Consider the following 12,174-nt stretch of genomic DNA (forward strand, 5'->3'; position numbering starts at 1 on the left):
GTCTCTTCTTTCCCACTCAAGGATCCATCTCAGAGGAATTCAGGATTACCATACAAATTATTATTGTGAAAGGTAATGCCTGGAAATCTATTCTTTGTATGTCCTCTGTATTTTCTCCTAATTTGGATAAATCAGCATAAAAAAGCAGAGTTCACAATCACAGGCTTAAAGACTGTAATTCCTTTTCTGCCATTTACTGCTCCCTAATTAATTAACATTGAAGTCACTTAAGAAAGTAAAACCTAGCCCTTGTCTAGGTGTATGTGCCTCAACTTCCACAGAGATGACTGGTAAGTTTAAGTCATGGAGGAAGCTCAGGCAAGTGAGCCAAAGTAATTTTCCAACACAGGATAAATTTTATTCCATCTAACAATCCACGTTTTTGTAGCAAGTCCAGAAAGCATCATACCACACACTACAGTAAATCACAACCCTCAGAAAGACTCCTTGGTCTTGAGTTGTGAATCACTTTCAGCCGTATGTCCAGTCTTTATCAGAATCTTACCGGGGGCATTTGTAGTGGAGCTCATAACCCAGATGACAGCAGATGTTTTCCTCAGCGATGACACTCTTATGTTGGTTTCTATGAGTTATGAAGAGCCCTTAGGAATCTCTGTGTACAGTTTTCAGGCATTTTCTTTTCTCTTCAGCTCACAAGTACTGTATTTAAATCACTGCCCTGATACTGGAGATGGTGAGTGTAGCGTTGCAAGTGGAATAGTCACATAAACCAGCATCAACAGTACACAGAGGACTGGACCCAGTGAAAACTGTGACATGACACATGTAATTCAGTGTACTACATGCTGCAACAGAAATGGCTTCTGCAGCTAAACTCATACTGAGCTAAACTCAATTCTTGAACAAGTGTGCTCAATAGAAAAAACATGAGTTGCTGGAATAATTGGCTGAAGTGTGGTGACAAGTAGCTGTCTGTAGGGAACAGAGAATAAGCTGAATTTGCTACAGTTGGGGGTGGGTGGGCAGTTAAGGAGAAAAGATAATTTTAAAAAATAGTGGCAGCACAGAAAGCATACAATAAAAAACATTTCAAGGGTGATTAGCAAAATCCTGTTCTTTTCCATCTCTGAGAAAACAATTCAAAACCTTCCTCTTGGAGAAATGGTGCTCAATATACTGCCAATTTGCATCTAAACTCTCCCAGATAACCAGTTTTGAGTGACTGTGAAAAGCAAATGCATGAAACAAACAAATACTGACATGAAGAAATTTAGATTATTGGATAAAATGCTGCCACTTTTTTTTTTTTTTTTAAATTAAAAACAAAACAAAGTAACATGAGAGATTTTACCAAATTCTGTTACAGGTTTCATTTTTGCTTTTGTTTTTTTGGGGGGGGCTGAGAGATTTCCCCAACTGTCACAGTGATGACCACAACATAAACTGTTCAGACATGTACAGGTTTACTTTTTCTGTTAGTTTAAAAACCATTAACATTAGAGACAATTTTCCTTAAAGATGTTGTGTATGTAAATTATGCTTTCAAATATCTCTTATTTTGCAGATTCTGTATTCTGTAGAAGAAAATTGAGATGGATTCTGTAGATGGCTCAGTTACAGCACATTGGCATATGCAGGTTCTTCCTCAGACTTAACATAATTTCTATTTTTTTCTTCTTTCTGTGAATATTAAATGAGACTGAGAAGACTTCTTCATTTGAAAGGCTTATTTAATTTCCACTCTCTTCATTTTCTTTGTTTGCTGAATTACATTTCCATATTAGAACAGTATGTAGAATTGTCTCCCCTGACTAAATGGTTCAAATGAGCTATGAGTAAAACCATTTAGATATAATTCACAACCATGTTTTATAATGTGGTTTTATAACAACTAGCTAAGACTGCTACTGTATCTCACTATGTAGTGAATTTCTGCAGGCTTTTATCATTGCATCCAGGTTATTGTCAGTATCCTTTAATACGGCGTAACTTTATCTTAATAGAGGTATTTATGGCTACACAATATGTTATTACAAGCTATGTAAATATTTCAAGACTTTTAATCAAATGCTTACAAAGAGATATTTACTCCTTTTAGAGTCAGCACTCAATGGTATTAATGATTTTTTTCTCACCATACGTACATACCTTAAAGGCAATTTGTAGTGATATGTCACGAAATTTCTGCTATCAAACTGAATCTCCTTTTGGAACACAAATGGAAAAGATTCCACACTATTAGCACTGCTTCCTGCTTTAATTTTGTAAGTAAATATGGGACTAAATAAACAGCAGAGATTTTTTTTTATTTTTTTTTTTCAGCTTTTGGCACCTCATCATCATTAGTCTTTTTTTTTTTTTTTTCTTTTTTTTTTTTCCTGTGTATGCTCTATACATTGTTTAGTCAGATAAATGGAATTGCCCAAGAAAGCAGACCTCAAATTAGAAGGTAGGAGCTTGCTGCCTATGGCATCAGTGGGCAAACACATGGTTCTGCCTGGAGAAACTACTTTGCCTAGGAAACAAAATCTTCCTTGCACTGAAGTTGGGTAAAATTTTCCATGCCAGAACAAATCCTGGTGCATTAAGTAGCATTATGTGCCCATGTTTTTTTTTTTTTTTTTTTTCCCTTAGTTTAACAAATGCTTAGGCATAGCAGATGCTTTCCCACGTAAAACCATTTACAACTGATATAAGCTACTGGTAAAAACATTTCAGAAAAGAACTGTCCATCTGCTTTCAGACACCATAGAAAGATTGTTGTATTTCTACATACATGTTGATTTTTAAGAATTATGAACACTGATAAGCAGGGAAAGATACCATATTTCTCAGCTGATTATGGAAATGTTTTTTTCTTCTAATTCTCAGCAAATCCTTTGCTTGTTTTTTTTTTTTTTTAAGATCTACATATGCTTGAATGTGTTATCATATTCATAGAACTGAAGAAATACTTCAACTTTGCTTTTTTGAACAAATAAGAATACGATACGGATATTGAAATGTCAGTGATCAGTGTAGATCATAAAATGTAGCTCAGTGACATCCGTTTAAGATTTTTGAGAAGGCTTTTTTCTCTACTTGAAGAGCGAAAATTTTCCTTAGGGAATAGGTTATTATGTAGAAAATATTAATTCTAAAAATTAAACTTCATGCTGGTAGAATTTAGAAAAATAAGACAGCAACAATTCCTTCAAATATTATTATAAATAAGTTTCCATTGAACAGGAAGTGCTAAGAACACTTGCTCTCCTTTACAACTAACCATTAGAATTCCAGTACAGTTGACTGGTAATCTGAATGGGAATCCAAAAGTAGAATTCTGAGCTGATTTATTAGTTCTGAGCTGATTTACTAGTTCAACAAATATATTGGCTTTAAGACAATCGTAACAGTGACTTTGCTCTGTCACTGGTTCACATTTATTCACTTCGAGTGTTTGAATACCCTGAGAAGGAAGGAAGTCTAAAAAAGTTATTTGCTTACAAGAACAGCTCTTAATGGAGCAGTCATTGATTAAAACAAGACTGATTAAACCATCTCTGTAGTGGGAGTATAATTTAAGATATGGCATTTACAAACATACAAAAATTCTATACCAAAAGATAAAAGACACATGGGAAATTTGCCATTTTTTTCCATTTTAAAACATTTCCTAGAATGGTTTTGTTGAAAACAGTAACTCACAGTGATTTGAAAGGGGCCATGACTTCACTGATTTTCCAAGTTCATTTCTTGTTTATTGAATTTCTTAGAAAAATTGTTTCTGGAGAGTGCAAAAAGTAATTCTTGAACAGGAAGAACTAGTCTGAAGCTCTATTAATAACCAACTTATTTTTATTAGAGCAAATACAGTTGTGAAAACTGTACATTATACATTTTGGGTCAAGAATTATAAATAAACTCATAGATAAAGAGTTCATTCTTTGACAGCAAGAAACTTTAAATAGACAAAATGACATTATTAAGTACATTGGCAGGCTTTGTTGTGCTGTCCAAAATGTAGTGTACAGTATAACAACCAATTATAAATAGCCTTTCATGTAAAATACAGCTGTGCACATTTTAGAAAAATACCAACAATTTGTTTGAGCTTTGTTTTAAAAAAGCTTATAAATCATACATATTTATAAATGGTACTAACATGCTTACTTAAATTTATAAACATTTTCATAAGCTTTGTTACCCATTATTTCCAGAGCATATAGTATTTTAAATAAACATTTAATAGGAATTAAATATGTCAGTTACAAAATTACCTCCCATGTAAGGAGACGGGGTGATTTCACTGTTTGAACATTTTGTCCATTATGTCAAGGCTTAAACAGTAACTTTTAAAACTTTGTTCTTATTTAAAAATTACTCCCCTAAATTTAAAACACAATTTTGACTCTTTAAAAAATAAATATACAAGTTTTATTTTCATTTGCTCTCTTTCTGCTTTCTTCTTTATCCACACTGGTCAAAACACAGGATTCTCAACATACTTCTGTAAAAAACACCACGGTGTTACTGCCCTGCATAGAGCTGCTTTGCTGCACAATATTCAGTCTGCACCTATATTACTTTAATATGCTGCATCAAAAGATAGCTAATGTACTTTTAAGAATGTTGCCCATTACACCATGCAAACACTTACAAAGTTTACAAACATGTTCAAAAACTATATTGTATGAAATATTGTCTAAGAGAGATAAAATAAACCATAATATAAGCCCTTTGCTTTTTGTATTTTGAAATTAAAACATTTACTTTCCAACTGATCACACCACGTATTTTCAGTAAGTAAGCATGCTTTTGATTAATATAGGGTACAGTAATTACAGTATAATGGCACATAAAAGAAACATGATCACATCATTGTAACAAAGGGCTGTGAAACTACTTAAGACAAACTTTCCAAATGAAAAAAATTGAGGCTTTTTTAATGCTGAGGTAAAATTATAAATGGACTTCAAAGACACTGAAGGCATCGAATCAATAAACAATCACTTAACATGTCTAAATGCTCTACCTGAATGTATTCAACACAAATCTAGTGTTTACAAATTACGAAAATTTATTGTGAGCATTAGCTAGCGTAACTGTCACTGGTATTAATATGCACTCAGACAAGACTTTATTTTAACTGCTGGCAAAATACCTCAGTGCTGAAACATAGTAATTCAAATCACCAATTACCACAGCACCAGAATTAAAAAAAAAAAAAAAAAAAAAAAAGTCATCATGCAAACCCCATATCTTGTCTTTCTCAGATTATTTTGGTATTTCACCTCCTTCTTAGAATGTGCTGATATCAACTTCAAATTCTTATTTTTTTTTTTTTTTATGAGGAAGAATTTGCTTGCTATTGGCATAAGCATTTGAGCACTTTTAGGAAGATATCAACAGCGTTAAATTTTGTAGTAATGGTATATTACTTCCTAAACCTTAAAGCAAAAAGACTCTTCAGGTTTAGGAAAATGAATTAAAGAATTGCATCTTCAGATTAGAAAAAGATGTTTCCTCTTCTGTTTCTGCCGCTAGGCAGAACTGGTAGTGCTCTCCAGGTTGGACTACACACTATGTTATGGCTATACATCAAATTTCATAAACAACGAATGAACAGAATCATGCACAGGCAAATGAAATTCAATCTCCCAGAACACTGCAGGAGATGTTAAAAGCAGCAGGTAATGGAATAAGACTGGTGACTGATGCTGCTAACTATTTCTTCTAATGAGATAGGAGTGAACGCTGGAATCACTTCCACAGCAACAGAATCCTCTGACCACATTCCTCTGGCAGTCGTTTTCCCATCTCCCCACTAAAAACATCAGACGGTAAAATAGTAATGCAGCTGTTAGCTTCCATCAACAAAAAGTGCAGCTCCGTACATTTCCAGTTTAGTCACACTCTGCTGGAACAGATGGAGAAGCCAACGCACTTCACCGGCAGGGCTGCTTCAGCAGATTATTTTGTTTGTTTTCCAACATGGCTGCTTGCTTCAGCTTTCAGAGGACCCCAAAGCCACAAACCATCAGCAGAGTAACTGATCGGGGCCCCTGGCTGAATTTTCCAAGTTTCATCTCTCTTGCGCCCATCCTAATGCCAAGCCTCCTTCCCTGTGTCTGAGTATGCCTGGTGCCATTTAACAGGCTGATGACACAACTGCAGAGAACTGTGGGCTAACACCACTAGTTGTCATGACTTCACTGAAGGGTCAAAACAGTTACATAATTAAATAACTATGTTGAATCACATTCAGGCATAGCTAAAATTAAAGTAGGGAACGTTAAAAGTATGCAAATAAATTCAATCTTTATAATTTGAGGTGAGGTGGATGTGGTGATTGCATATGAAAACAAGACCTTGCTTACCTTTCCTAATTCCAATCAAGTTAGAAAATGGACAAAAAGAATGGCTAAACCAATATTCAACAGCATTACCAGGGCAATCATGACTGAATTAGGGCCCTGAAAATAAAATAAAGATAACAAAGTTAATGCAACCTTACACACAGTGCACAGCAACAAACAGGATCTGACTATCATTTCTACCATTTTTTACTTTGGTCTGAAAGATTACTTAAATATCAAAGATATGGACTCTGCTCCTGAAACTTAGCTATTACTCTTGGTTTTCAAGTGAGCTAAATATCATCTCTTTTAAAATCAACTGCATAAATACAGGTAAGTATATTATTACATTGTTCTCAACCACACTGGGAATAACGGTCTGACAACTGACTGTACCAACAAATGAACACAAACCCATAAACACAAAAGTGGTATCAGCTTAAAATAAAACAAACAAACAAAAAAAAGAACTTAAACTTGAAGCCAAAGTACAGTTCCTCATTCGTACAGTGGGTTCCTTCTCTGATGCCAATTCATTTCAAAACAGAAAGTTTTTGCATGATGCTGTGCTGTATGAAAAGAATACCTTTTTTTTTGTTAACCAAATTAAAAAAAAAAAAGTTACTAGTACTCCACCAAAAATCCATAGCTATGTTTCCTTTACAGATGAAAAAAAAAAAAAAAAAAAAAGATTTTCCGATTTTCTGTCTGCAAAATTAAAAATTTGTTTTGATCTACTTTAACACTTGGTCACAAATCCTTATCTTATATACCTATTTACTGAATAGATGAAAAGCCAAAATACTCTGTCCCTTCCTAGCTAGAGCTAAACTTGGCTAAAAAACTAGCTCTTGATTATTACATTATTTTTAGTCATTCTGTGAAGGCAAAAAACAAAGTTTTTAATTATTTTCACCAGTTTTAGAAACCTTACATGGATGCTTTCTGATAAACAACTTGAAACAATGTATTCAACAGATGGAAATTCTCAATTCTTCTACTCTTCTCTTAAGTAGTATCTGGCATAATACAAAATATTTTCACAGAGATTTGTATATGTTTCTATTTTAAGGTGCACATTTAGTGTAAGTAGAAACAGAAAAACTCTTCACTCAGACAATACTTTCCTAAAACACAAGAAAGCCCATCAGAAAATCTCTCCAGAAAACTTATCTACCTAAGGATCACTGGCTCCCATAAGAATTCATTTTATTAGAAATTATGGTTTTTTTCTTTGTTTGTTTGGTTGGTTGGTTGGTTTTGACTTTTCACAAGGAGCTTGCTTTGTAGAAATTCATTATGCTTCATGGCAGTGCTAACATTAGCTATGTAATTTCTGGAATGATAAAGTATAAGAATTTGCTCTAAAAAATTTGCATTAGCAGCATAATTGAGAAGCTACTTAACAGTAATTGTGCCACTATCATACCACATGCTCTCATCCTGAAATGGTCTCTTTAAACACTTAATACACCTTTACACAGTAGCAAAGATAGCAGGCCAGATGTGGACTGCTAAGTTCTTGAATAAGTCACAAAATAAATTTGCCAAGCACTGCTTAAATCCTGGGGGAGTCTAACCCCAATTGGCACTTCTATCCATATAAGTTATGAAGTTCCCTTTGAAGTTCCCTTATTCAGAGATATATGTACCTATGCCAAGAAACTTGGGGTAATGGTATTAGCAGCAACATTTGCCTTTTGCTTAGTGGCAGAATGTCAAAAATATTCACTAGAAAATCAAAGACTAGGGCTTAGGGTCACCTTAGTCAAAGGGATTTTGAATACCAAGTTCCAACTTACCAGTGGTATGTTTTAACCATCGGGTCACAGAACAGAAGTAGAACAATGTTCCCTCCTTCCTACTGGAGGCAAGGCAATATGCGCCAAAGAATATGAGATGCTTGGTGACAGAGAACAGGCATAAAACTAGAGCATGATTCCAGGTGTGGTTATGTTTCTGACCACACGACTGTAAGCAGCCTAATTGTGGTAGTGTGCAACTTGAGCTTCATTTCTTCTTTCCTTTTCTGGCACTGTCACAATTGTGATAGCTGTGGTTCTTCTACACCTTCCTACTGTGAAAGAAATCCAAGTACCCACCAATACATTCAGAACTGATAACTGCCCCCAGTGATGTCTGGAAACTGTGAGATTTATGCATGAAAGCCATACTGAAAGACTTTGAACAACAAAATATGCTTAACTTGAAACCACAGCTAATTTGAGAATTTCTCAGTTTCACCATCTTGAATGCTGATGTCAATACCATCAGAGAGAATTAATTTTTCTTCTGCAAAAAGAATCCCAGAATCTCATATGACAAACTGAAATAATATGTACACGCTAATGATACATATCACTCGGCAAGGAGTGTGATTACACTATTGATTTGCACTTAGATTTGGATTCAGCATCTGTAGGGACTAAGTGTAACCAAAATCAAGTCAATTGATCCTTTGTAGTTTGGCCTCCCACCTAAACATTTTACAGTAACACTGCATAGGAATTGCAATTAACTGTGAAGGAGAGCAATGCGTAAAGGCATTAAAATTTACTGGGATTTGGGTGTCAAACACTTTACATGTTTTAAAATAACATCCATGGAAATCAAGTTGACTTACTCCTACTGAAGACCTACTGGGAGCTGACAGGAGCCAGGAACTTATTCATTACCTAAAATATCCTGAAACAGCATCCTGATAGCTGCAAGACAGATTTTGGCTGAATGGCAAGTTGGGACTACAGCTCAAACAGCAACTCAGTATCATTAGTGCACAATCTTACAGAATTAAGGTTGGAGGAGGAAGAGGGAACTTCTCTATAAATGCATTTATCAGGTTAGACAGGTTTAATAATCTCATTACAGTAACATTAGATAAATTAGATTAAAAAAATAAGGGGTATGGTCTGAATCAAGAGATCTCTCATTCTGAATCAAGAGATCTCACCTACAAAGACAGAAGAAAGCGAGATGTTAAGAACTTGGTTGCTGAATTTATATGAAGATCAAAGAAAAATGTGTAATCTATTTATGATAATAATCTAATGAGTCTATGCTTTAGACAAAAAAACCTCATCTCCTTTAGCCTGCTCTGTCCATTTCATTTCCTATTCTAAGACTTTGAGCCCACAGCAGTTTCCTGATACACTAGAAAATGATCAAAGAATATTTGTAGAGTACATGATTATTATGCAGTAAACCACTACCTGTTCTATAGACACTTATGAAATGAACATTTAACGCTTTAAGACAAAACCATAAATAAGACTTCGGTGTCCTGCAAGGGCTTAAAATAGCAAAAGCCAAAATTAGTCTGAAGAGTCCAAGAGTGACTAGCACAGGTGCAATAAAGAAGCTGTAGCAGAAAAAGTCCAGACCTGCTTAAAAACTGCCCTTCTAACTTCTAGTACGTCAGCCACTTATGCAGTTGAAAATATATCCATACATTAGGTTTTAAAATGTGGAGCAAGAAAGTTATTTTCCTAAAATGTAGAGCCAGGAAGTATTAAGACTAGTATTATAATCCCATCGCATTAGGAATGTCAATTAAATTTAGCATAAAGTTCTTGTTCGGAGCTTTTTTTAGGATCAGGCAAATACTGGTCTATTTTTCTAACGTCATGTTAACTATATCCCTTACTAACTGGATGCTAAGTGAACGAAGAGATGGAAGTAGAAAACACTGGGTAACATTCAGCTAAATGAAATTATTTTGGATAGAGGTAAAAAGCACACTGAACAGTCCATGTGGCTTAAAAATCTTGACCTACAAAACAATACAAAAATATCCCAGCAGTATCATAGAACACTAGTGCCTGTGCTTCTCCCTGTCCTATGGCAACAGAGGGACATGTCAGACAAATCAAAGGTATACTCATAAATATACAATATAATGGTATTTTTTTGCAATTCAGTCCTATTTTTTATCCAAATCCAAGACAGTCTCAAATCATCTCACATTCAAGGTGCGCTAGCAGCATGCAAGTTGATACTGGGGCTAGAGGCTGCTAATGTACAATTACAAACAACAATTAGTACTGGTTTGTGTTTAAATGTCTGTGCACTCTTTATACTGCATTCTTTATGTAACATAACCTGAAGGTTCCTAATGCTCAGTGAAAAAAGGGTGATTTAATAGGGTAAACCTTTACAAACAGGCCACTTTTTTGGTGCAGTTGATGAACAGGGACTTTGGCACAATGTTTTTATGCATGTTTTCACCTTGACAAAACTGTGACAGAGTCCTATGGCTCTTTCTTACAAGCTCTGGAATGATTCTAAACTTTAATTTTGAACATTAGAAAATAAGAATGTAAAGAAATACATTTATATACTTTAAGTGCAGTATGGGCATAAGTATGTGCTGATATTTTTCAAGTATAATGCCAGAAATGGGGATACTAAGAGAATCATTACTGTTGCTATAACAAATTTATTGCACAAATGATTTCCAATAACGTTCTTAAGGATATTACAGATTCACAGAAAATATGATCCATGAATTTTATTAATAGAAAAGGTGCCACAAACTTCTCTGTAAATAAAGTTGTCTAATGTTCTTAATCCAAATTAATGCATATGGATATCTTAAAGGTCTGTGTTTCATCCAGATGTGAGAAATGGCTTTGATTTGTAGACGTGGAAAGAAGAACTGAAAGTTGCATGTCCTATATCTATGTTTTTAATGCACTCTCACTGGAAAGCCAGAAAAAGCACAGCACAATTGTATCAAACACTTTCAGATAATCTAATGAAAGTGCTCAATGAATGTTATATATTAATATTTTATACCCAAACCATGTTTTCTCATTGTCTTTTCATGGGAGTGGGAGTTTGTTTTCTTTTTATATTTCCTAACAAAGATATTTTTAAAATTTCATGGAGGATCTAATGCAGATGTGTTTTCAAATCACAGCAAAATTATTTGTCAGGATGAATACAGAGCAATTGCAATTCTGAATAAAACAGAATAATTTGTTAAAGCAGCCCTAGAATTCTAAATTCTCTTAATATTCAGAACTGCTTAGGATAAAGAGAAGTACACTAATCTGTTTTTTCCTCAGCACTTGTTCACTTTTTGGTAATTCATTCTACAGGGTCAAATTTTTAGACACAAGTGGAAGATATCTTTGAAAAATAAACATTCTACATATCATTCTAAATGTTGTTATATTAAAAATTAGTTCCTAAGCTCTACCTTCCCTTCTTATTGACATGCTGAGAGTAAGAGTAATGTATTTAGTGTGCTCCAAATGAAGCAGAGGGACAGATCCTAGATGACCTATAATACCAGTAAACAAACAGTAGCTAATGTACAATATCTGATTACTCTTCCACCTTTCCTGGTAATAGGCTATAAGTTCACAGTCCTTATCCTGATTGTTCTATAAGGTCAATAAACAGCTGTTTAGGTGTCCTACTTGGTTTCTTAATTTGAAGACTCCCTCAGCTCCAAACCATTATTTGGTCTGGTTGCAATGAAAGAAAAATAAAGACTATTTCTAGCCACATATTTTCACCAGAGCTGAGCGAAAAAATTCAAATCAGGCTGAAATTCTGTGTGCTCACTCGACATTTACGAGCCTGACAGCTTTGTGTTACCCTAGATAGGAGTCATATCTGTGAGATTTGAAAGGTTAAAGGGCTGATATCAGCTGTAATACAGATTTGCAGATTACAAAACCACTGTGAACATCTAGTTCGACCTGCACAAAACAAAATATAAGCTTCCTGCTAAGCTACAGGATGTCATCTTGGCAAAATGCTCATTATTGAACTATTCAGTGATCACTAATGAAAACTGATGTTACATGTAATTAATCTCATTAATAGTGACTTAAATTAAGACTTTTAATCTAAATCTGTCCAGCTT

At 34.5% G+C, this 12,174-nt stretch overlaps 1 protein-coding gene across 5 annotated transcripts in view; it reads right to left on the reverse strand.

Moving 5' to 3' along the window:
- Positions 1–333: 333 nt before the first annotated feature.
- JPH1 (junctophilin 1) overlaps positions 334–12,174 on the reverse strand; it is a 91,539-nt gene continuing 79,698 nt past the window's right edge. Inside the window, exons 5-6 of one of the 5 annotated variants that reach the window (XM_035316540.1) lie at positions 6,321–6,416; positions 334–1,535 (exon numbers count right to left, since the gene is read on the reverse strand). In XM_035316540.1, the coding sequence (XP_035172431.1) occupies positions 6,336–6,416 (81 nt within the window). In that variant the 3' untranslated portion in view covers positions 334–1,535; positions 6,321–6,335. Of the gene's footprint in view, positions 1,536–2,606; positions 6,215–6,320; positions 6,417–12,174 lie in introns of those variants that run through there. The other 4 variants (XM_035316537.1, XM_035316539.1, XM_035316536.1 and 1 more) reach the window with 4 other exon arrangements.

The sequence above is a fragment of the Oxyura jamaicensis genome, chromosome 2 (genome assembly GCF_011077185.1).
Source record: "Oxyura jamaicensis isolate SHBP4307 breed ruddy duck chromosome 2, BPBGC_Ojam_1.0, whole genome shotgun sequence".
Classification (NCBI taxonomy): Eukaryota; Metazoa; Chordata; class Aves; order Anseriformes; family Anatidae; genus Oxyura; species Oxyura jamaicensis.